The 23721-nt window shown below is 42.2% G+C and overlaps 1 protein-coding gene across 6 annotated transcripts; it reads left to right on the top strand.

The window, feature by feature from the left end:
• The first annotated feature begins 713 nt into the window (after positions 1 to 713).
• LOC131134173 (bromodomain-containing protein 4-like) lies at positions 714 to 16897 on the top strand. Of its 6 annotated transcripts, none has more exons than XM_058079187.2 (22): positions 714 to 824; positions 2676 to 2801; positions 5422 to 5662; positions 5740 to 5832; positions 6642 to 6779; positions 6863 to 6995; positions 7074 to 7375; positions 7449 to 7820; positions 8721 to 8849; positions 8935 to 9156; positions 9219 to 9433; positions 9655 to 9755; positions 9837 to 10094; positions 10173 to 10268; positions 11010 to 11402; positions 11485 to 12072; positions 13429 to 13529; positions 13649 to 13769; positions 13936 to 14069; positions 14604 to 14794; positions 14870 to 15191; positions 16198 to 16897. In XM_058079187.2, exons 3-22 carry the CDS (start codon positions 5534 to 5536, stop codon positions 16264 to 16266), a joined length of 4107 nt encoding a protein of 1368 aa, XP_057935170.2. In that variant the 5' UTR covers positions 714 to 824; positions 2676 to 2801; positions 5422 to 5533; the 3' UTR covers positions 16267 to 16897. The 6 variants fall into 6 exon arrangements, with proteins under 6 accessions (XP_057935170.2, XP_057935163.2, XP_057935153.2 ...); XM_058079180.2 differs by having other exon boundaries at positions 10170 to 10268; XM_058079170.2 differs by having other exon boundaries at positions 9816 to 10094.
• The last annotated feature ends 6824 nt before the right edge of the window (positions 16898 to 23721 follow it).

Here is a 23721-nt window from a genome sequence, read left to right as displayed (position 1 = left end):
ATTGAGAGTGACCAGGATGGATAGGATCAGGAATGAATGCATCAGAGGGACATTACATGTTAGAGGCCTTGGAGATAAAGTCAGAGAGGCCAGACTGAGATGGGTGGGGCATGTCCAGAGGACATGAGGGTAGTAAGCAAGATGGGGGTAGTAGTTGGGGTTTTCAAAGTGTGAAACACTCCAAAATACTTATGTGGTAGGAGGGGAAAAAAACGTAAAACCTGCTCTGCAAACTCCAGTTACCTGAAAGGCAAACTGAAGAGAGTAAACTACATGAGATCAATTTTCTGGTGAGTTGAGGAGGTGCCAACTATATTATTCTCTGAAAGGAGGGTTACACATTCATTGAATTTGACCCTAAATTTCAGCTGTAATCTGCAAAAAAAGTTACTACATATTGTACCTTAAAAACACATTCAAAGTAACATATCCAGCCACACATAATACTACTACTGTATATTATTAGTGTTGTGGGTTTTTTTGTTATTTTGCTGAATGGTGCAAACATAAAATTTTAGTTCATCTCTGACAATATTTTCCTCAATAAATGTAATTTATTATATATTTTGTAATTTATATATATTTATTTTATATAATATCATTTATTATATAACAATTTTTTGCGTTGAAATGGTTGCAAATGATTGCGTAATATTGCCAGGAGAGGGGCGGGGCGGGGGCGGAGTTAAGTCTGACACTGACAGCAGCGTCTTCGGAGCCAGTCCCGCCTCCCGTGCGTCTGACGTCACCGACGTTGAACAGGACTGTTTGTTCTGGATTTGGGGCGAGGAAGGTCTACCAACACTGACAACCGACTCAGTTAGGTACGTATAAGCATTTTTGTGGCTGCGTGTGTGTCACTGGCACGTCAAGGGACGCTGTAAAGGCCGCGGTGCCCTAAATAAAGCCTTTAACGGGTCCCATCGGCATTATTATTTCGCGCGCTGTCAGAGTGCGCCTCGGCATGAGCTGTCTTTGCGGGCCTTGCACCGGTTCGGCCATACTAGATGGTTGTCTCTTTTAAAGCTAAAGCAACATGGCGTTATTGCGCATGTTCTTTATCTTCGCTTACATCGCTTCATACCTGCGCTAAGATCGTCTTGGTGGCATTTGTCACTACGTGCTGTCAGTGTGCATGTTAGCCGCAGCTAGTGCTAACAGCAGCTAGCTTGCTCGGCTGTTTGTTTGTAGCGTCTCTTACACCCCCCCCCCCCCCCCCCCCCCCCCCTTCCCGTAGGCCGTATTCGTGACATAACTTACGTACTTCAGACAGCGTAGCCGAGCAGCTATGGCGCATGGGAACCGTGCGGAACGTACCGTACTTGTTTTCGGGAATAACAAACCTGGTCCTGGTTCGTATTCTGGAAGGTCTTTACGTCCGGAGTTGACACTTGCTGAAGAAACATGGCGACGTGCTGTCGTAGAAGGTTAGCAAGGCATAGGTGTATAGGGTTGGAATGTCGTTGTTTCTTTGTCGTCCTTTTGCTGCTTGTTCTTATAGACAACTCATTTACGTGATACTAACCCCTTTCAACTTCCCACATTGCTTGTTTGAGGACACATGATACGGAATTGAAAGGTAGCCCATGGCCTAACATTTGCTACGACGGATATATTTCGGTTAACGCGTCTTTGATGTGTGCTCTGTAAATAACGTCATAAAAGATGTCAGCGAGCACAAAGCGAGCTAAAAACACTTGTCAAGATTTGTTTATCACAGTGGTGTCCAAATTGTGGCGTTAGTGTTATTTACGGCTCACAGCGACCTGCTTTCCGGCTTCGAGACAGTTGAAAGAAGAAAATTACTCCCCATCAGTTTCACTTTCTATTCTGTGGGAGCAATGTCATTGCCTCCAATGGGGGCACAACGTGAGCCCCGCAGTTAATTAACGTATTTATGGTGTCCTTGTCGGCGGATGCCCTTCCAGAGACCCTCCCATTACACTGGGCTTGGGACCTGCACAGGACGTCTCCAAATGGCTTGTGCATTGTATGCAGTGGGTGCTAATAGACCACCACTCATTCATGTATTTATAAATTTTGTCAAATTTCACCCATCTATTTTGTTTCACTTAAATTAACTTAACTATTTTGGTATTTGATGGTGTGATTTCAGCCTCTCGGATTAATCCGCTAATAAAATAAGTCAGTTGCAGCCTTGTTTATGTCGATGGCAGCACTTGTTCTTGGATGTTACCATAACATTCTTCTTAAATTGTACTATTTATAATCAATGTTGACTTACCTGTTTGTTTGTAGTGTGTATGCATCCTCTCAGTCGTTCTTCGTTTGCCATGGTTAATTGGTTCCAGGCCTAGCCAAGTAAACACCTGGAGCCGAAAAGGCGAATTCTATTTCTTCCATTGTAGAATGTTGGGCTTCAGCAGACTTGTTAGGTGTTGTTGTCCCTCGTTTATCGCGGTTAAGTGGTTCCAGACTCAAACCCGATAAAATGAATTTCCGTAAAATAGGATTCAATATTAATTAATTGAATATTTTTGTAGTTATTACATAGTAACTGTTTATATTCATCTTGTAGGTTGCCTTGAGCCAAGGTGCTAAGGCGAGCTGCACAACATAAACTATGAAAAAAACAATACCTTTCTTTCCCTCTCCACACAATTACATGTTCTTTAACATTTATTCGTTTCCTCTGATTGTTTTTTTCCTGTTAGGGTGACAAGGCGCACTTGTCAGTCACTCTTGTGGTTTTCACCTCCTCAGAAAGCGTGTCGCTGCCTCCTTGAATACGCCATGAACGCACAAGAGAATTAAGTAACGGCGGAAACAGCAACAAACATGTAAGTTTTGAGGAATCCAGTATTTTTCATGTTTACAATGTATTTTTGTGACAAAATAACACACATACAGAAATAAGAATATTTCCCCAATAGTTTATTTACACAACTGCAGCGAGTGCAAGGCCTATACTTGATGTAAGGTGCCTGTATGAGAGGGGGTGTTTGTGCAAATGCTTGCGTAAAGGAGGAAGCTAGAAACCCTGCTACCCATTGATTGGTTGACATAGCAGCTAACGCTGTGCAACTGCCCCACATTAGCAGTTTCTTATTCATAGTTCCTATCAATAATGCTGTGCAACAGAATTATGTTTCCCGAGGCAACAGGAAGTCCAGACTTAGTTTGACATTTATTTCTGCAAAGGTACTTAAGGCGTAGGCATTACATTTATGAAGATTCAAGATGGACTGTGATGTATATTTTGCATCGTTTTTATGGGTATTTTCTGGAAAATTTGAATGCTGTATGTAACGACAGGGAAGAGTTACTATAAATTCCGCAATTAACCACAAGTCTCCTATAATTGCTAGGTGTGCAGTCTACTAAACTAAATAGGTGTTGACGCATCAAATTTGTGTCATGTCAGAAAAAAATATATTATTATTTTTTTAAACTTGACAAGATGGCAGTAGCAGCGTTTGTATTGTATACATAAGACAATATTGTGTATGTGTATCATGAATCTAGCAGCTCTATCTACTTTTGTATGTGTTATAAAATGTTGGGTGCGCTACGCTATTAGTGTGACACTTGTGCGTTTTACATTTGCTCCCTGCCGCTATTACAACATCGGTTCTGTTGCTGCTGTGCTGTGCAGCATACCAGTTATATTATGACCATTTGAGCTACATTTTCCTTTCACTTTCTTATGCACCCAAAATCATTAAAGCTGTAAAAAAAAAAAAAAAATTAAGTTGTCAGATTTTGGAAATAAACTGCCTCTCTCCAGTTATTGCCTTCTTCCAATTAATGCCCTGCTCTCTTTGTGATCAGAGTAACCCAGGCTATGATTAAAGCATTTACGGTAAATCTTTGTCTATCTTGTTTTTTTTAATGTTACATTTGCTAGAAACATTAAATGAATGTGTAGTGAATCACACTGTACTCATTTGGTTATATCCAATTGGTACCACTGTGTTTTAACCTGAGGTAGAAAACAGTGGTGGGCAAATAATGGAATGGTGTTCCGCAGGGTATACACTATTAGTGTGCATATGTAGGATATACACTAAACATAAAACAACCTACATTTACATGAGAAAGTGGCTAACTTTTTTTAATGGGATGTCGGCCTCTTCCCAGATTGCTACGAAATCTTCAACAAACCTGTAATGCCTGTGGTTTTAAGGAAGATGTAGTCACCCATGCAATTCTATCTACATATGTAAGAGATTTGTATGACACTCTTGTTTTGTTGCAGTATGCAGATGTAGGGCATATGGCGCTCTTATTTTGAAGGACGGTCATGGAAGTATGTTCCGTTTGTGGACAATGTCTATTTACGGCTAAGACAAGCTACGTTCAAAAATACACCTGCTTCTCGTATTTTGTCTCTCAGAATTTCCAAATCGTCACTGGCACTGTAAAATGTTCCTCACATAAAAACCGTAAAATACAACATGGTGAAAATATACTCACCGAGCCAGAGTCGCGTACACGGAACCACACAAGCTAACCCTGCTAGCTTCCACTCCCGCTCTGTAAGGAGATTCCGGGATTTATCGCCAATTCAACCTGTTTAGGTCGGGAGGGGATTGTTCAGTGTTTTTGACTTTGTCCCACGACTGAGCTGTCTGAAAATAATTTCACACACAAACGTTTAATTCATAGGCTTGTTTACGCTTTATCATTTATACCTGTATCAGTCTTTTTTTTGTTCTTATCATGGAAAGAATCAATACCGGTACATAAAAAAAATATCATACAAACCTATACTGCACTAATACAACATAGGTTATTTTATCTGCATGGCTTGTGTGTCTGAATACAGCACCATCCATAATAGCTTAAAACTGCACTTTTATTGGGATCTGCTGCAAGATAGAACCTTCCCTCATGCTTCTCCAATACACAGTACCATTTAAAAATGGTTACGTCTGTTTTTGCATGATTCTGTTCACTAGCAAACAGCAATAAAAACAAAAGGTGGCACTAATTACCAAAAAACTGTACGAGATATAAGGGCACATTTCAATACAAACTAGAGGATGCTGGAAAAACATTCGTAGATTTGTGGATGATTTGATGAAATTTGATGAACATCGACAAATCTCCTGTCTTTGATTTTCTCGCTTTTCTCGATTTTTTTTTTTTGTGTTTTGACTTTTCCATACTGGAATTGTCCTGGAATGCTGTGGGGTGCAGATATTTTGGTAGCTTGTCTCCTCCAGAGCTGACTTTTGGTCACTAGATGACAACAAGGTGGTGGTGGGTCAGTGATGTTACCGTTTTTGTGTCGGCTGTCTTAACAAAAATGACAATCTGGTGTTTTCAGATTTTCTCATGCACCCAGAAAGGCATTTCCATATGGATGAAATGCCGAAATGATAAAATACTTAACCTGAAAATGTTCCCATGTGGATAGTCCCTCAAAAACACCAAACCCGTTCTTCCGTTGACCAGAGAGTCAAGTGAGAAGTGGAATGGCCTGAGGGGGATCCCCCCGGTCCCACCTGCCCCTGCCAGGTCCAATCTGCCTACATCGACTGCTTGGTCACTGCAAACCACCACTGTGATGGGGGACGGACTGGAGCCAGGCAGCAGCCACAACCCTCCTTCCGCCCAGCAGCCTCTCCCTTTCAACCCTGCACCCCCTGAAACATCTGATTCTTCTCGACCCAAACGGCAGACCAACCAGCTCCAGGTATTAATACTTATCTCATTGTGGAAATTTAGAAATATAGAAATGGTGGCTTTATGAATGTCCACTGTCTGTTTCAGTACCTGCTGAAAGTGGTGTTGAAGACATTATGGAAACACCAGTTCGCATGGCCCTTTCAAGCTCCCGTAGATGCCATCAAACTCAATTTACCTGTGAGTCTCATGTTTTACTTACTTGAAGAGCATGTAGTTCAATATGTACAGGTGTTAATGAAAATACTATGGATCTCTTTTGGGACCCTGGTCAACCTCTGCTTTACTTGGACTTTTTTTTCCTGAAGAATAATATAAGTAGAAAATACATTTTGATCATTTTAACATTAATTGTTATGGAGTTTTAGTCTTCCTCTTATTGTACTGAGTAGCCAGGACACAGACAAATGATCAATTTCTGGGTCACACTTTTCATCTCTATAGGAAAACTGCCCTCTTTTGAAATTTTGCCCACACGTCAAAATTCCCCAAAATTTTGTTGCTAAGATTGTGCAGAGGCAAAAAAAAGTTAGATGCTCACTACGCTGAAGTCTTACGTGGCAAACATTTCCAGGTTTTTGTTTTTACAGTGGCGGCGCGGCGGTCGAGTGGTTAGCGCGCAGACCTCACAGCTAGGAGACCAGGGTTCAATTCCACCCTCGGCCATCTCTTTGTGGAGTTTGCATGTTCTCTCCGGGTACTCCGGTTTCCTCCCACATTCCAAAAACATGCTAGGTTAATTGGCGACTCCAAATTGTCCATAGGTATGAATGTGAGTGTGAATGGTTGTTTGTCTATATGTGCCCTGTGATTGACTGGCGACCAGTCTAGGGTGTACCCCGCCTCTCGCCCGAAGACAGGTGGGATAGGCTCTAGCACCCCCGCAACCCTTGTGAGGAAAAGTGGTAGAAAATGAATGAATGAATTAATGTTTTTACAGTCTTAAAAGGTTGTAAGAACTAATTTTGTGCTTGCCCTTATCTATTTAGGACTACTATAAAATCATCAAAAACCCCATGGACATGGGCACCATAAAGAAGCGCCTGGAGAACCACTTCTACAAAAATGCCCAGGAGTGTATTCATGACTTCAACACAATGTTCACCAATTGCTACATCTACAACAAGGTCAGTGACAGGCAACAATGTTGACTCTGCATGCTTTTGAATAAAAAAAAAAACAACCAAACAATGTGCAATGTGTTACATAGCCCGCCGATGATATCGTGCTAATGGCCAAGGCCTTGGAGAAACTCTTTCTCCAGAAGATCACAGAGATGCCACAGGAGGAGACGGAGATTGCTGTGGTCTCAAAGGGACGCCGCAGCATAAAACGGGAGCCAGGTAGATTGTGCAATTGTTGAAGTACATAGTTTTGGACATCCTCATGTTGAATCTTTTTTTTTTGTTTGTTTGTTTTAGCTCTGATCACCATGTCCGAATCAGGCCAGGATTTGTTATCGCCCTCCACCACTCCCCTGACGCGAGGCTTCTCATCCCCTGCAACTCTCCCACAGACCCATCACTCTCCAACCCCTCCTACTCTGGCCCAGCCCCCACGTGTGCCTCCGACACCCATGGCTCACGCGCCTCATCTCGGACCACCGTACCCTCTCTCAGCAGCAGGCGTCTTGCCCCAGGGCATGACCTCTGTCCCACCTCCGGCTGTCACACACCCAGGCCTCCATACAGGCCAGATACTACAGAGCCCTGCTCTAATCAAGGTACGGGAAAGGAAAGTCTTGTTGGCAACCAGGTGACATAATGTCACGTCTATCTCTTTTGATAATCCAACAGCAAAGGAAGAGCCAGAAGAGAAAAGCAGACACCACCACACCGACAGCCAACGACCAGCTCAGCGAATCGTCGCCCGTCTCAGCGGAGACTCGACCGCGCCGAGACAGCATTCGCCCATTAAAGCCGCCCAAGCGAGACTCGTCACAGCCAGACTCCCAGCACCACCCCGGTGGTGTGCTGGAGACGGGAGGCATGTTGACGCCCAAGCGGCAGGATCAGTTACATTCCTGTGCTTTCCTCGTCAAAGAGATGCTGTCCAAGAAGCACTTTGCCTATGCCTGGCCCTTCTACTTGCCTGTTGATGCAAAAGCTCTTGGCCTTCATGACTACCATGACATCATCAAGCACCCCATGGACCTCAGCACCATCAAGGTGATTCTAATTGCCCTTTTGATTTGTTTAATCATTTGAAAGAATTAGTACAGGGCAACCTCTAAACACAATACATTATGTAATACTGTTTGTCCACCATAATGCTCTAATTCAGAATAAATTGTTCCCATAAGAAATAGTGGTAGTCTGTTCCACAGTCAAGTTGTACTATAAAATCCTTATTAACTGTCTAGCAGGGGCCTCACACTCAATTTACCTGGAGGGCACTGGAGGTAAAAGTCTAGGTCATATCATGTATTCCACAAAAAAGGGTTTCAGGTATTTCCAAAAATATATAAATCCTAAATTTAAAAAGTTAATATTGTATTGTCATCACTGAGAGTGCATCCGGCTTCCCAACATGCCTTGGAGTACTGTTTTTGTGGTAAAAATGCAAAAATTACATGTTTACTGTTATTATAGTTCTATTGTAACTTGCAGCCAGAATAGAGGCGGGTGCCATTTTTAAGTCACTAGTCCTATTTCTAGATCTACGGTTATCAGCACACGTTTCCTCTTACATCACACAAAAAACTTTGTCAAAAAACTAATGTCATTTGGAGTTAATGCAACTAAAGAAGTTTTTTTTTTTTTTTTTAAACTGCAGTTAAGCTCCGAATTGTGTGAATGAATGATCTTGGGGGTGTTTGACTTATACATGTTCCGCTGTGTTATATTTGATATATTTTACATTATTGGGAGGTGTACCGGTATTAAACTTACTTTAATTATACCTTTAGTCAAATAAAAAAAGGCTAATTTCCAATTTTCATTGCATTGTGCTGGCCTCTTATTGGCATTTTAATTTCCCTCACACATTTAATAAATATATCTATGTTATGATTTCTCTGGAAATGACAAGTTATCTAATACGGCATGTAAAATATTCAACCCTTCCAGAAAAAACTGGACAATTGGCAGTACAGAGACGCTCAAGAGTTTGCAGCGGACGTGCGGTTGATGTTCTCCAACTGTTACAAGTATAATCCGCCAGGCCATGATGTGGTTGCCATGGCACGTAAACTCCAGGTGAGCGTTACTAACCTGTTGTTAGACTAGATACAGTTCAGAATTCATTTCTTCTGATCATCTTCCTTCTTCAACCACTTGCCAGGAGGTCTTTGAGATGCGTTTTGCCAAGATGCCCGACGAGCCAGAGGAGCCAGCTCCCGTTCCCACGCCGTCATCTGCCATCCACCCTGCCCCTTCCACTCGGCAGTTACCGCCTCCTCCTGTTGTCTCGGAAGATGACAGCTCCAGTTTGTCCGAATCTGAGTCCTCTGGTGCGGACTCTGATCAAGAGAGGCAGCAGCGATTGGCTGTGCTACAGGAACAGGTAGGAGAATTAATTGAAAAAGAGGTTATTGAAATGTGACCGATTTCTCTTGTGTCCTCCAGCTTAAGGCTGTCCACGAGCAGCTGGCTGCACTTTCTCAGCCTCAGGTCAGCAAGCCCAAGAAGAAAGAGCGTGACAAGAAGGAGAAGAAGAAGGAAAAGCACAAGAAGAAGATGGGAGCGGATGAGCCCACTGAGACCGCCATGCTTCAGATTTCCAAGAAGAGCAAAATCAGCAAGGACCCACTCGTTGCAAAGAAGGAGAGGAAGAAGCCTGGGTCAGTCCAAAATAAGATGAATTGTAGTTTTACATCATTACTTGTATACTAGAATACATAAAATCATCTATATGATATCAGGTTGGATACATTGTGGTCATCTACAGCCATGCATGACATTCCATGACATCTAGTGACATGACCTTTGTGACATATGCATTTAAGCTGTTCAAAGGTAAATGATGCATGATCTGATCAGCTGATGTGTTTATGAATTGCAGTAAAAAAGACGGCATCAAAAACAGTCGTCCTGCTGTGCCCCCTCAGACCGGGCCCACCCCTCTTGTCCCCTCAGCCTCTCTCGAAGTAGAAGATGACATGGGTGTGTATTTTAGTTGATTAAAACTCTCATGGTTATTTATTTAACAATGGCTTAGTGCAGCCAACTCATACGCCTCCTCAGATTTGTTTGGGGGAGCGGCTGCTGTCGGGGGCAAGCCCATGTCGTACGAAGAGAAGCGCCAGCTAAGCCTGGACATCAACAAGTTGCCCGGGGACAAGCTGGGCCGCGTTGTGCACATAATCCAAACGCGTGAGCCCTCCATGAAGAATTCCAACCCGGATGAGATCGAGATCGACTTTGAGACGCTCAAGCCCTCCACGCTCCGAGAGCTGGAGAAGTATGTCTCCAGCTGCCTCAAAAGGAAGAAGAAGTCATCAGGTAAGATGTTTGAGTAGACGCACGGAGTAGTCAATGCAACTTTGTCTTCACCTGCATATTGTGTGTTTGTCATAGTAGAAAAGCCTCTGGAAATGACAAACGTCACAAAATTGAAGACAGGATCTTCATCCTCAGGCACCAGTGACTCCTCTGATAGTGAAGACTCTGACAATGGTACGAAACTAGGGGTGCAACAATACGTGAATTGTAAACCATTCACTACAGGCGTCACGGTTCAGCCAGGACATACGTCAGGAACTGAAACGTGAATTTATAATCTTGGTAAAAGTAACTCATATTGAATACTTTCACCGCCTGGATCTCCATAAGATACATTCATTCATTCATTTTGTACCGCTTTTCCTCACGAGGGTGGTGGGGTGCTGGAGCCTATCCCAGCTGTCTTTGGGCGAGAGGCGGGGTACACCCTGGACTGGTCGCCAGCCAATCACAGGGCACATATAGACAAACAACCATTCACACTCCATTCATACCTATGGACAATTTGGAGTCGCTAATTAACCTAGCATGTTTTTGGAATGTGGGAGGAAACCGGAGTACCCGGAGAAAACCCACGCATGCACGGGGAGAACATGCAAACTCCACACAGAGATGGCAGAGGGTGGAATTGAACCCTGGTCTCCTAGCTGTGAGGTTTGCGCGCTAACCACTTGTCAACCGTGCCGCCTCCATAAGATACATTTGGTTTATATTCTTATTATAAGGTGTGTGCATCAGAACTGAGAAAAATGTTGGCAATTTCAATCAAATTCAAATTAAACGTATCGAAAACGTATCATCGAACAGAATTGAACCGTGAATTTTGTGTATCGTTGCACCCCTATATGAAACACAAATAGACCTTGTTATTTTTAGATAGAATAGATTCGAATAGAATGTACCATTTTTCATCAGGGCTGGTTCCCAAGCAGCAGAAGACCCTGTCAAACAAGGACACCAAGAGGCCGCAACAGCTGTCTGTCGCCAATGTTGGCCCCGCTGCCCCGCAGCCTCAAGTCCCGCAGACCAAATTGCCATTCATCCCTCCCTCCCATCTTCCCGTTCCGGTTCCGGTCCCGGTCTCTGTCCCCGCTCTGGAATCATCACAGTTGCTGAGCACCGGATTCGACCCTTTGGCCCACTTTATGAACCCTCACCTGACGCAGCCCAACACTGAGCCCAGTCCTGTAATCCCCTCTTCTTGCGCCCCCCTCAACGCTGGCCTCCTCAATGTAAACACACCTACTGGTCCGACACCCACTGAACCACACCCGTTTTTAAACCAACATCCCATCATACCCTCACCAGGTGAGTAAATTGTTCTGCTAAGTGTTGATGTTTTATCAAATAGACAAATTGTGTTCTCATTTTCCTTTAAATTTATTTGCAGCCATCCACAACGCTCTCCCCCAGCAACCATCAAGACCTAGCAACCACGCCGCACCACTTCCTCCTAAGAACTCTCAGCCACTCCCATCCTCACTCCCCCCTCTGCCTGTGTCCTCACCTCAGCTTCCTCTCCCACTCCCTCTCCCGCTTCCCCAGCCAGTTCCACGCCCCCGCGTACCTTCACCACCGTCACACGGTATCTTGGGAACCCTCTCTGCTCAACCTCCGCAAGCCCTGCTGGAGGACGACGAAGAGCCGACGCCCACCAATGCAGAAACACCGCCCCTCAGCCAGGTTCAAACCTTCCTGCAGTCGCTCCAACCGCGGTCATCCACGCAGAGCCAGCCGCTGCACGCCCATTCGCCTGTGCACAATGCCCCCCATCTAGTACCCTCAATGCACGCGCAAACTGTGATGTCGTCCAACCCTGCGACGTTGCAGCGGCACAGCTCGGGCCACAGTCATGTGCAGCATTCGTTCCAACATGCGCTTGCCACGACGGTGCAGCAACAGAAAGGGGCGACCCTCCAGCAGAAGTTACAGCAGCTCCAGCCCTCGCCACGCATCAAGGGCGAGCCTTTTTCCACAGGTAATACAGCCAAGTAAACACCTGCAGCTGACAAGGCTAATTCTAGTTCTTCCATTGCAGAGTGTAGTGTTTCAGGACACTTGTTAGTTGTATAGTCTCTCGTTTATCATGGTTAAGTGGTTTTAGACTCAAAAAATGAATTTCTGCGAATTAGGATTCAATATTTATGGAACATTTTTGTAGTTATGGCACAGAAAAAACATTTACAATCTTGTAAATAGGTTGATTGAGTTGTGGTTCCCTATAGAGCAGTTACACACAATAACCTGCACAGGAAACCTTTTAGATTTGACAGAATCTGCACCTATTCCAGCTGTATTTCCTTTGATTTGTGCTTCCTGCCAAAGCGGGCTGTTTTAATTTATTTATTAATTTAAGTGCCTCCTAACTATAAACCATATAAGGAAGTCCACCCCTCTGTGACATCACAAAGGGGCAATTTTACCACACCTTTTGAAACAGAGCGTTTTGAGCCATCCCAAACGTCTTTCAGGGCTCACTACCAAATACGTAAACATCATTATCTGAAACTTTGGCATTATTTAACACGAGAATACAACATTGTAACTACATTTATAGGTCAGAAAAGTGGGAAAAAAACCCATAATGGGTCCCCTTTAGCATTGTTAGAGCGCCCTAGACATGACACAACACCCATATTGTCACCTTTAAATTTGTATTACCCAATAGATAGTCAGCGTAAATAAAACATCGTAGACATAAATAAGATAGCATAGACTTTAGCAGTTCCTTGTTTGTTTTTTTTCTGCGCAGTGTACGTCCTGCGGTGGCTATTCTCTGATGAGTTTATTGTAATGGTAGGTTTAAATGGTTTTATGCTTGTAAACACCCAAAATATTAGACATAGTTTGAGTATCAGTATGTTTGTGTCACAGTATGAGAATTGAAACTTATAAATCTGTAAATGCATTTTCTGGTGATCAAATCTGTCCCTTGTTTCACTGAATACCAACATCTAGTCTAGTCGCTACATTTACAGTTAGAATGCTTCTTCTGTCTTCTATTTGTATTTTAGTTGGGTCCTTTGGCCGTTTCTATTCTTAATGAGTGGCTTTACATCGGGGTCAATATGGTAATTTGGTCAGAGCTACTGAAGAAGGCATGTTTTTTTTCCCCACAATGAATCCAAGAAGGAATTTCATCAATCCTGTTAAGAATTAAACATTAACTCCATTGTGTAAACAATAAAGACAAATGAGCTTAAGCTGATTCCATTCAAATGCACAAGCCAACTTCAGCTTGTGAAAGGCTACTTTGAATGTCCAAATGAATAGTGCCTTGGATGCTGTGTAATGGTCTTTGGTTGAACATGTCCAATACTTGCTGCTGTTCCAGGTTGCCTGCGTGACAGCCCCTCGCCGCTGATGATGCACTCTCCCCTGATGCCTCACTTCCAGACGACAGGACTACAGTCTCCCTCACAGATCAAGAAAAATGTCAGTAATTCACCTTGGGACATTACCGAGGACCCTAGGCTTTTATGTATAATTTAATGACTGTGTGTGTTTTGTTTTTTTTTCATTTGGTGGTGATGTAATACTTGGACTGTGAATAGGATCAGCGGTCCAACTTGGTGGGGGTCAAAGAGGAGAAACTCTCCCACTCACCAGTGCTGCCCCCATCCCCATTCAGCCCGGCTATGCGACTCGACACACACAAACTTGACAGTAAACACAGTAAGTACGCCCCCACATATATGTTTTAATTAAACGTTGTTGTACTTGCTGTGTTCAGATGAGTTTATATAGGCCTACTGTTTTACCAATTGTGATTGTCTGAGTGTTTTTTTGTACAATAATCTTTATTTGATTTTAAATCACTTCTTTTTTTGCCTCCCACTAGGATTAGACGTGAAGTCATTGGATGGGACTCGCTCTGGTTCCCGCCTTCCTGACTCCTTGGTGCAGCCCTGCAATCAGCAGGACACTAAAGTCAAGCAGGAGCCCAAAACGCCCGTCGGCCCCAAGAGGACACCGGTATGTTTGAGCGGAACAAAACCTGATGCCTGTAACCTTCTACAGTGAACACACGCCATTAGATTCTCTTACTGGTTTTTAAATGTCTTAACGCCCTTGCACCTTCGTATTTATCTGATCTGCTTTTACCATATCTGCGGTGAATAGGTCTGCGGTCCTCCGGCACTGGCCTTTTAGCTATACCAAAACCCAGAACGATAACCCACGGTGAGGCAGCATTTAGCCACTATGGCCCCCACCTGTGGAACAGCCTGCCGGGGAGCCTCAGGACTGCAGATATGTTGATATGTTGGACTGTTGATATTTTTAAAAAAAGATTAAAGACGCACCTTTTTAATCAGGCTTTTAACTAATATTTTTAAACTTTCTCAGTGTTTGTTCTTCCTTTTAATTGTGGTAATTGTTTTAATTTTGTAAAGCACTTTGTGTTGCATGTCTTTGCAGGAAAAGTGCTATACAAATAAAGTTGATTTGATTTGATTAGTGTCTCACTGGAGTTGATGGCATCTTACTTTTTTGCCTTCCCCATCCTAGGACGTGAAGTTAAAGAACATGGGCTCTTGGGCAAGCTTGGCCCAGAGGTCTCAGTCCACGACAGCGTCGGCAGTTCGCTCCTCCAGCGACAGCTTTGAGCAGTTCAGACGTGTCGCCAGGGAGAAGGAGGAGAGGGAGAGGCAGCTGAAGGCTCAGGCAGAGCAGGCCAGGAGGGAGCAGGAGAAGATGCGGTTAGCCACCACAGGACACGCTCATATTTCATGTTATTTCCACAACAAATCAGCATGCTTGTTTGTCTTCTGTAGCCGTGATGACGATGATTCTGTGGAGCATTCACGCCGCACACAAGAAGATGTCCGCCGCCGCCATGAGCAGCAGCAGCAGCAGCAGCAACAACAACAACAACAACAACAACAGCAGCAGCAACATCAGCAGCAGCAGCATCAGCAGCAGCAATCACCAGTTGCAGCAACACCGCCGGCTTCTACCCCACCCACTCACTCCCCACAAGCTCCACCCATCCAGCCTCCGGTCCAACCTCCAACTTCCTCAGCTGCACAGAACGCCCTTGACCAGCAGAGGGAGATGGCTCGCCGCCGCGAGCAAGAGAGGCGCAGGAGGGAGGCGGTATGTAACTCTAAAGCTAAGCTTTGAAAATTAAACTATAAACATTTCTGCGGGTGGGGGGGTCATGATCAGAAAGCTAAAGATCGGGGTGCCAGACTTCACTTATCTGTTATTTTGTATATACTGTCAATATAAGGTCATACCGTCACATTTATACCTCACTAATTGGAAAACTAGTCATAAGGTCATAAATAAGCAATATGTTTACACTAGTTAAAAGATTCTTTAAATGGACAAAAAATGCTTGTAAAAGCTTCCCCTCAATGGCAGGAACACCAGTCTCAATCTGAATCACATGTCACACAACTACGGTGCATTCAAGGACTGCTGAACACAGTGGCCGCAACGCCCCAAAAGAGACAGATTAGTGAAGCATAAAGAACAGAATCATGCAAAATGGTGGGTGTTCTAATATAGATGCTTCATCCTTACAGCTCAGAGAATGCACCTATTTGTCACAGCGCCACAGAAGAAGACCAGTACACAATATATAGGGAAAATACACTTGATGTATAGTATAATCATCAAACGCATGGTTTATGTAACACTTTTTTTTTTTTTTTTTAGATGTTCGGGCTCATTATGTAACTCAGTGTTAATGCTAATGTGGTCATGCTGTTTTTACATTTTTATTCACTCAGCCTACTAGAATATTTGGCATGCCTCACTTTGGGAACTTAGACTTTACAGCGTGACTGAAAAGTAACTCCCAATGTGTAAGTTCTGAACGAGAAATGAACATGAGAAGAAAGTGTATTGCATGGAGATTTAATTTAAAATTTGATATGGCCACCTGGGATCCCACTAGGAACTCTTGTGGGATCGTATTCACCATGGATTGAATTACACAGATACGTTATTAAGGACTTACAAAATGACTTTGTGACTGGAGCACTTTGCTGCTTTATGGACCTTACTGCAAATGTTAATTGAACTTGCAGGCCACCAGTTGAACAGCCCTGCCCAAAACATCCTCATGACGCTCCACTCTGCTCTCTTTCTGCAGATGGCTGACACAATTGACATTAACTTCCAGAGCGACCTGATGGCCAGTTTTGAAGAAAATCTCTTCTAAGAGCTGACGGAAGTTCGAGAAGGACCTACACACACAGACACACCGTGAGCTAGCATAGATGGCTCACAGAAACATCCATATATGGACTACAATAGTACCTGTCCCTTTTCTCACAGCTGGATTGTGTCATGTGACGGGGGGGTGGCGGCGGGTTATAATGAGTGAAGCGTCTTTTCCTTGAAGCGCAGATACGTTTTGGTGTCTGGCACAGTGTTTATAGTCGTTGGCTCTCCACGGATGATGCATTTTAAAAAAAAAAAAAAAAAAAAAAGCAGGCAGAGTTGAAGACATGAAGAAGACAAGCAGACTGTGGTCCCTTTCTTTATAAATGGTGTTATTCCAACATGGAGTTTAGCTGCTGTCCACATTGGCTTGTTTTCTCAGGACACACAGCGGAATGCAACACTTAAAAAGACACCCCCACTTGTATTCCCTCCCCTCCTTTCGTCTAACCCTCCTTGCACGAGTTCACTTGAAACAAGACCAAGTTATGGCGCTTTAAAAAAAAAAAAAAAACAACACAAAAAAAAAGTCCACAAGTGTGTCCTCTCTGCCTCAGTGCTCTGGCCTGTACTCTCTATGATCACGCCCTGCAAATTATACATATTATATATAAATAGATACATGAATATATATTCTATACAAGGACAAGTCAACGCTGAAGAGAGGAATTTGGTTTGTGTGGCGGTCTGTGTCGATCTCTTTGAGCTTTTGGTTTTTGGATTTTGTAGAATTTACTGTAAAGAAGAAAACTTTTTTATGATTCTATTGAGGATTTTTTTTTGTCTTTCTCTTATCCCCCCCCCTCCCTCAACTCTATGCCAAAACTGTTGAGTACTGAAAGTCCATTCACTTTTTTTTTTCTTTCCACTTTACATGACAGGATGTTTTATTGCTATTTAATACCCCCCCTCCCGCACCCTTTTTAAATAAGGATTCTGCTCGCTATTATAGATGTCATGAAATTTTTTTAACCGCACTATACACCCGCTTTAATTTGCAAATATTACTTTGCGTCACGCTGTACATGTTTTACGCCATTTCATCATCTTAACACCTGCAGAGTTTGTGTACATTTGTCACTTGTATATTTTTCTTTCTATTGTGGGACATTGGTTGTGACTTTTGCTCTGTGTACACTGGCCCATGGATCTTTTAGTTGACCCCCACCTCCTCCGTACTCCTTTTCTTATTATATTTGGACATTTTATTTTGTTTCTTCTTCCTTCTTAAGCTCCTTTTTCCCCCCCCCTCTTGATTCATTTTTATCTAGAACAACCTTGCTGGTATGTTGACAAAAGTGAGGCATTGAGGTCAATAGGTTCAAACAGATTATTGACATGTTTTTCTTTTTTAAAGAAAGTATTAAAATATTATTTAAAAAAACTTTAACAATAATGCATTTGGTGCTTTATTTTGTGTTCATTTACTGACAAAACTGGTAATGTAGTGGTGGAATCCAACCAAAAGGTGGCGCCCTAGTGAAAAATACAAGGCATTGAGAAAACTAATTGAAAGACATGTGACATGTAGTATTATGCACTGGTCACCAGGTGTCACTAGTGTTACATTGATGAGAATGGCCACCACAGGTACTGTAGTAAAATAATAACTTTCTTACTTATTTTCTAGTTTTATGTCAACTATTTTGGGTAATAGGAGAGATAATGTGATAATAGTGATGTTATTGCATGTCCACGGGGTTCTAATAGTAACATATAACATATTTAGAAGGTTGTTAAGCAGTCTCTGCCCTGACTATGAAAATATTCCATTCCAAGCACTCATCACTATCGGCTCTGGAACCAATTAACCGCCATAAACGAGGTATGACTGGAGTTGACAGGGCTTTATTTCAGAATGTGTCGCGAAGCCGGTCCCACTTCCCCCAAATGTCAAAATGCCCCCCCCCCCTTCATAAACTTAAACAGCAAGCTTTTTGAGTTAAGCCTGGGCGATACATCAATACTTATCAATATGTATTTTAAGCACTATATCAAAAACAAGCATATCATTCATATTTCAAAAGGGCACCACTCAAGTGGCAGTTCTGTATTTTCCGCAGCGTTTTTATTAGTGTTTAATAGTACTTCATTTGTAATTTATTATTGTTTTTTCCCATAACGACTCCAATTATGCAATTTTTTGTCTCTTTGTATTGAGTTGTGGACTCCTATAGAGCAACGACTTACAATAACCCGCACAGAAAGCTTTCTAGATCTTCCAGATTTTGTACTTCTTTCTGCAATGTTTCCATGGACCTCCTGCTTCCACACCCCACTATTTGAGAAGAACTACACTGGGGACATATACACTACCGCTCAAAAGTTTGGGATCACTTGCAAATTTCCAAAGAAAAAAATTTTCATGGATATCACATTTTTTTCCATTTCACAAAAAAATTTAAATTAATCAAATGATTTCCAATGAAGGCGACTACTATCCTACTACAATCCTACTATCAACAACTCAGTCAGTCCTCTGCATCAATCTCCGGGTATGGCTGCTAATCCAAGTTCCTCATTTTATAAGGCTAATAGGTTATGAGAAAAACCAAAAAAATCTTTTACCATGCTATTAGCTACTCACTTCAGAGAGCAGCACAAGGGTCTAACAAGGACAGAAAAACGATGCTGTGCAACTGTGCAAGACGACAAATATCTGAGAGCGTGTAGTTTAAGACAAAGACGCCTCACAGGTCGTCAGGTAGTACCCGTCAAACACCAGGGTCAGTATCAACAGTGAAGCGGCAACTTCAGGACTTCAGACTTCATGGCAGGATTGCGAAGAAAAAGCCATATCTCAAATCTGACCAAAAAAAATTCCAAGTGATCCCAAATGTTTGAGCGGTAGTGTATATAGAAGGTCATTAAAAAGTCAATTGTGCATCACAAGGGACCTCAATCACAAATGCGTTTAGTCTCAATGTGTCGAGTCAGTCTCACATGTGTGACTGAAAGAGTGAGAGACAAAGTAGTTCAAGATGAAACAAGAAGTTAAAACATGCTTGGAATCTCATTGAAGGAAGAGACTCCCAGAGACAAAAGCCTTAGGAACAGGACCGCTGTGCAGGATATTCTTTTACAACCCGGCAGAGGATGTTGTGGCCACGACCAGTTGAAACCAGCCATGGGGGGACGGGGGGGGGGAGCTGCAAACGGACCTTCTTCTCATGGGATGGGAGGTGACTGTTAGCGGTCCAATACAAAGCTGAGACGTGCCGAGACATGGACCTGTAAGAGGATGAAGTGACACATTGGATGAAGAGTTGCAACGTGTGCAAACAAGATCGCTCAAAAGGCCCAGCTTTGCACATGCACGAGTTGTCATGTGAGAACAACTCTTGGAAAACAGTTTGTTTTAGATGGAAAATGTGTTTATTTATTGCTTTATTTTACAACAGCTGGCTCGCACATCCCTGCTCTGCTTGCACAAAGAGATCAAATCATCTGCTAACCACAAGGAAACAGACAAATAAGCGCTTCTCTAGTCTTTTTTACAGCAATGCTTTGCAACATGAATTCCATGGGCCGTATACTGTCCATCCTTTTTTTTTCCCCTGTAAGGCATTTTGGGGCCATTTTTTTTGTTCCAAATACACTTTGAAATTACCACATATGTTGCTGTAAGGGTTAAACAGGAAGGAAATGATTTTTACCCAACATTTAATAAGGTAACGCCTCTCTTTCTTTGGTTCCTTTTGAACAATTTCATACAAATTCCAATACAAAAATTATTTATTTTCACTTTACTTTTCTTTCATTAAAAATGTTTTGTTTTGCATTGCAGTATAAATCTTATAAATCTAAGATTTCAAGGAAAAAGTCCTAAATATTTAAGAAAAGAAATGGTAAATGTTCAAAATGGTAATAATACGTACCTAAAAATGTCATCCAATACTTCTCTACAAGAGAGGAGAAATATGATCTAAAGGAAGAACTACATTTGAAACACTTATATGCTAGGACTACGTTAAAAAGCCATAGCATTTCAGTATGTGGAATCAAACTATGGAATGGATTGAGTAAGGACCTCAAACAATGCACAACGATGAGCCAATTCAAGAAACAATACAAGCAGTTGATGTTTGCTAAATACAAGGATGAAGAGTCTTGAACCAGTCATGATGTGCTATATATATCACTATATTGACACTTACTATGGTACCCATTATGTCATTGGATGCTCATATCACCATGTACTTTGGTATGAGGTACATTATTGAAAAAAAACCCAAAAAGCAGGAAGTGAACAAATGTAACAGTTACTGATTGTAAAAGTACCAGATGGAGGGGTAGGATTTAATAAGCTTTGCTTCTTCCTACTCCTTTTGGACATGTGGAACTGTGAACTGATTATGTGATGCATTCAATTGTAATCTGATGCATGTTCAAATGAAATAAAACCATTACCATTACTTGATATGTAATAATACAAGTTTATTATCACATACTACAGTATTAATTGGCCCTGTACCCTAGAAACCGCCCATGAATGATACGGGAAAAGGCTGAAATGATACTGTGTCAAAGCCCAGGGCAGTGATACTGATAAACGATAGAGTTTAACCATGTCCAGTATCAGCCCCCGTAGCTGTCCACTCAGAGCACGCTGCTCTGGTAGCGTGCCCGTGAAACAACCAATCAGAGAACAGCGCACGAGCGTGAACACACAGCGTTTGTTTTGCTGCCGTCTGTGCTCTGTCAACATGTCAGCGGTTAAATAGTAAATAGTAAATAGTATAGTAAATATTAGTATAATAGTAAATATTAAATAGTACGTGATAATAAGCTCATGATTAAATAGTATGTGATAATAAGATCATCACATGGTTTGTCTGGTATCAGGCCCAGTATTGTCGAGGGCTGATACTGAAACTTGGGGGCATGATACCTGCCCTGATACCAGATAAACCATGTGATAACCTATAATTCTAACAGTCTAATGTTTGTATCAGGCATTGCCTGAGACAGCTATGAAAAGGGAGGACTTATAAGACCTTTGGCCTTGGGAGAAGGTAATATTACAACTTTTTTTCTTGTAAATTTACAACTTTATTCTTGTCAATTTGTGACTTTTTTTCTCGTAAATGTATGGGTTTATTCTCAAAATCACTGTGTCAGCGATATTCCATTAACTGTGTTGTTCCATTGCTGTTGCTGTTATTGACTACGGTTCCAGCAGTATACAACTGCACTGCATTACCCTGACAAGTACTATAACAAACACTGTAATAAATACCACTCTGACAGTGTCAATTGAAGATGAATGTTATCTTTTTCAGTGCATGTTTTTAGATCCTGCTCTTGTATCGGAATGTTTGACCAGATCACAAACACAAAACATGATGTTTGTCATCATCTTCATCATTGCTCCATCAACCACAGCAGGCCTGCATCCATTCAAGAGTCTTTGGAGACGTGTGATGTCATTTCCAAAAAGTGAAAGGTATGCAAGGGTGTTGGGTGGTGTGTATGTGTGTGTGTGTGTGTGTGTGTGTATGGGGAGGTTACCCATGTCAAGAACCACATGATCAGGTTTAGCTACACTGGAACGGATCAGCTAGTGTGGGACTCTTTGCAATGTTGCCATGAAGATGTTGATGATGAGGGGCCGGGAATGACTACAACTTCAAGACCCTGGCTATAATCTATCCCAGATGACAATAAAACAGCTCCGCATGTGATCCTCAACACACGGCACATAAGAGTCACACATTGCACAACAGTTAGTATTATTCTGGAGAACACAAAAAAAAAAAAGCCTGTTCTCACGCAACCCCCACATAAGGCCTTCTATCGTATTGTACTTCTGCTTCTCCATGATGGGGGTCTAAGGATTCACCGCAAGTTCCTCTTCTGAAGAATCGATCCTTTTGTTTGGATTAACGTAAGTTATGTTAGCTACAAACTCGTGTCCTTCAAAGTGTAACCTCCACCCTTCTGAGGCACCACACTTACAGGATACAAAAGAAATAATGTGGAAGTAGGAGTTGCAAAACCCAAGTGACTCAGCTGTTCACTGAAAATGTATTCATTCATTCATTCATTCATTTTCTACCGCTTTTCCTCACGAGGGTCGGGGGGGGGGGTGCTGGAGCCTATCCCAGCTGTCTTCTGGCGAGAGGCGGGGTACACCCTGGACTGGTCACTGAAAATGTAGTTGGGAGTAAATAATAAATTAGTAATACATTGGTGTTTTGTGAAGTATAACATACAGTTCTTTGGATGTTGTTGTGGGGTCTTTTGTGACTTCTTAGATGAGTCGCTACAGACCACTTCTCAGAAGTTTCACCACTGTTCCATTGCTCTCACTGTAGTTTGTTGGAGTCCCAAAGTTTCATAAATGGCTATTTAACTTTTATAACTTTATAATTTTTTTTACTTCTATAACAAGCTCATACATTAGCGCTACATGTCAGCATTGAATCAGTGTTATATTCTTGATTATCATTCAAATGAAAGATGGCGGGCCGATTAGTCTCAGTTTGACAAAAGCTCAGGCAGCTGTCTGTGACACTGAAGGGAAACATGCATGGAAAGTATGATGTACATGTCGTACACCACATAAGCAAAGTATACGTGTGTGCAGCGGTGGGGGAATAAACACAAGCGCCGTATATGTCATTCTTGCGCTAACGTCAGCTCGCAAGCTGGCGTAAACAGGAAGTTGTAAGTGCTTCTTGTCCCTGGCTTGTGGTGGTATTTCCTTCTTGTCTTTTCCCGTCTTTGTCGTCATGAGACATAAACAGTCGAATGAGTGAAAACTGTTTTAAATGGTAGGTTTATGCTTTGGGTAACCTTCCAGCATCCCACATGTGACCGTTTCTTTCTTTGTGGTTATATGCGTGTATGTTTTCATCTTAATGTAAAGTCCTCATGTCCGCTGCAGACAACACTGTGTAAATTTGTTGTTTCCAATATTTTAAAAATGACAATATGTTACCAAAACTACCTCAAATTGTTGATAAAAATCTAAATGTTGTACAATTATGAGGCCTACAATAAACACTTACAGAGGATGAAACGGTTGCTTGGCCTTAAGAGGGTATTTTTTTCCCTCCATAATTTGCAAATTATGATGGGATACCTTACAGGAATTTATACTTATTTATTTAAAAAAAATCTAGGTCACAAAATCAACTGTAGACGGGAGGTAGCACACAAACAAATGGTTGAATGGCTGATGAGCACATAGTAACCTACTAACATACTACAGCAGATGTGCCCTGTAAAACCTTGTACTAAACATGGAAAAATACCCAAAGCAATGTAGTTGATTTTTAATATTATCATGAATAATTTTAGAATTTTAATATTATTTAGCATTCTTTAATTTCATGTGTGGAGGTTTCAGTTTTGACCTCCTGCTAACCTTGAGCATCAATAATTGACCTTTTACTGCCCCAACTGTCAATCAATTCAACCTCACTCTGCCATTGGCCGGCGTGGCCCC

This window comes from Doryrhamphus excisus, linkage group LG9, assembly GCF_037039965.1.
Source record: "Doryrhamphus excisus strain RoL-2023G ecotype Guam linkage group LG9, RoL_Dexc_Guam_v1.1, whole genome shotgun sequence".
NCBI lineage: Eukaryota > Metazoa > Chordata > Actinopteri > Syngnathiformes > Syngnathidae > Doryrhamphus > Doryrhamphus excisus.
Note: the sequence above shows the minus strand (reverse complement) of the source record. Positions and strands in the feature narration are given on the sequence as shown.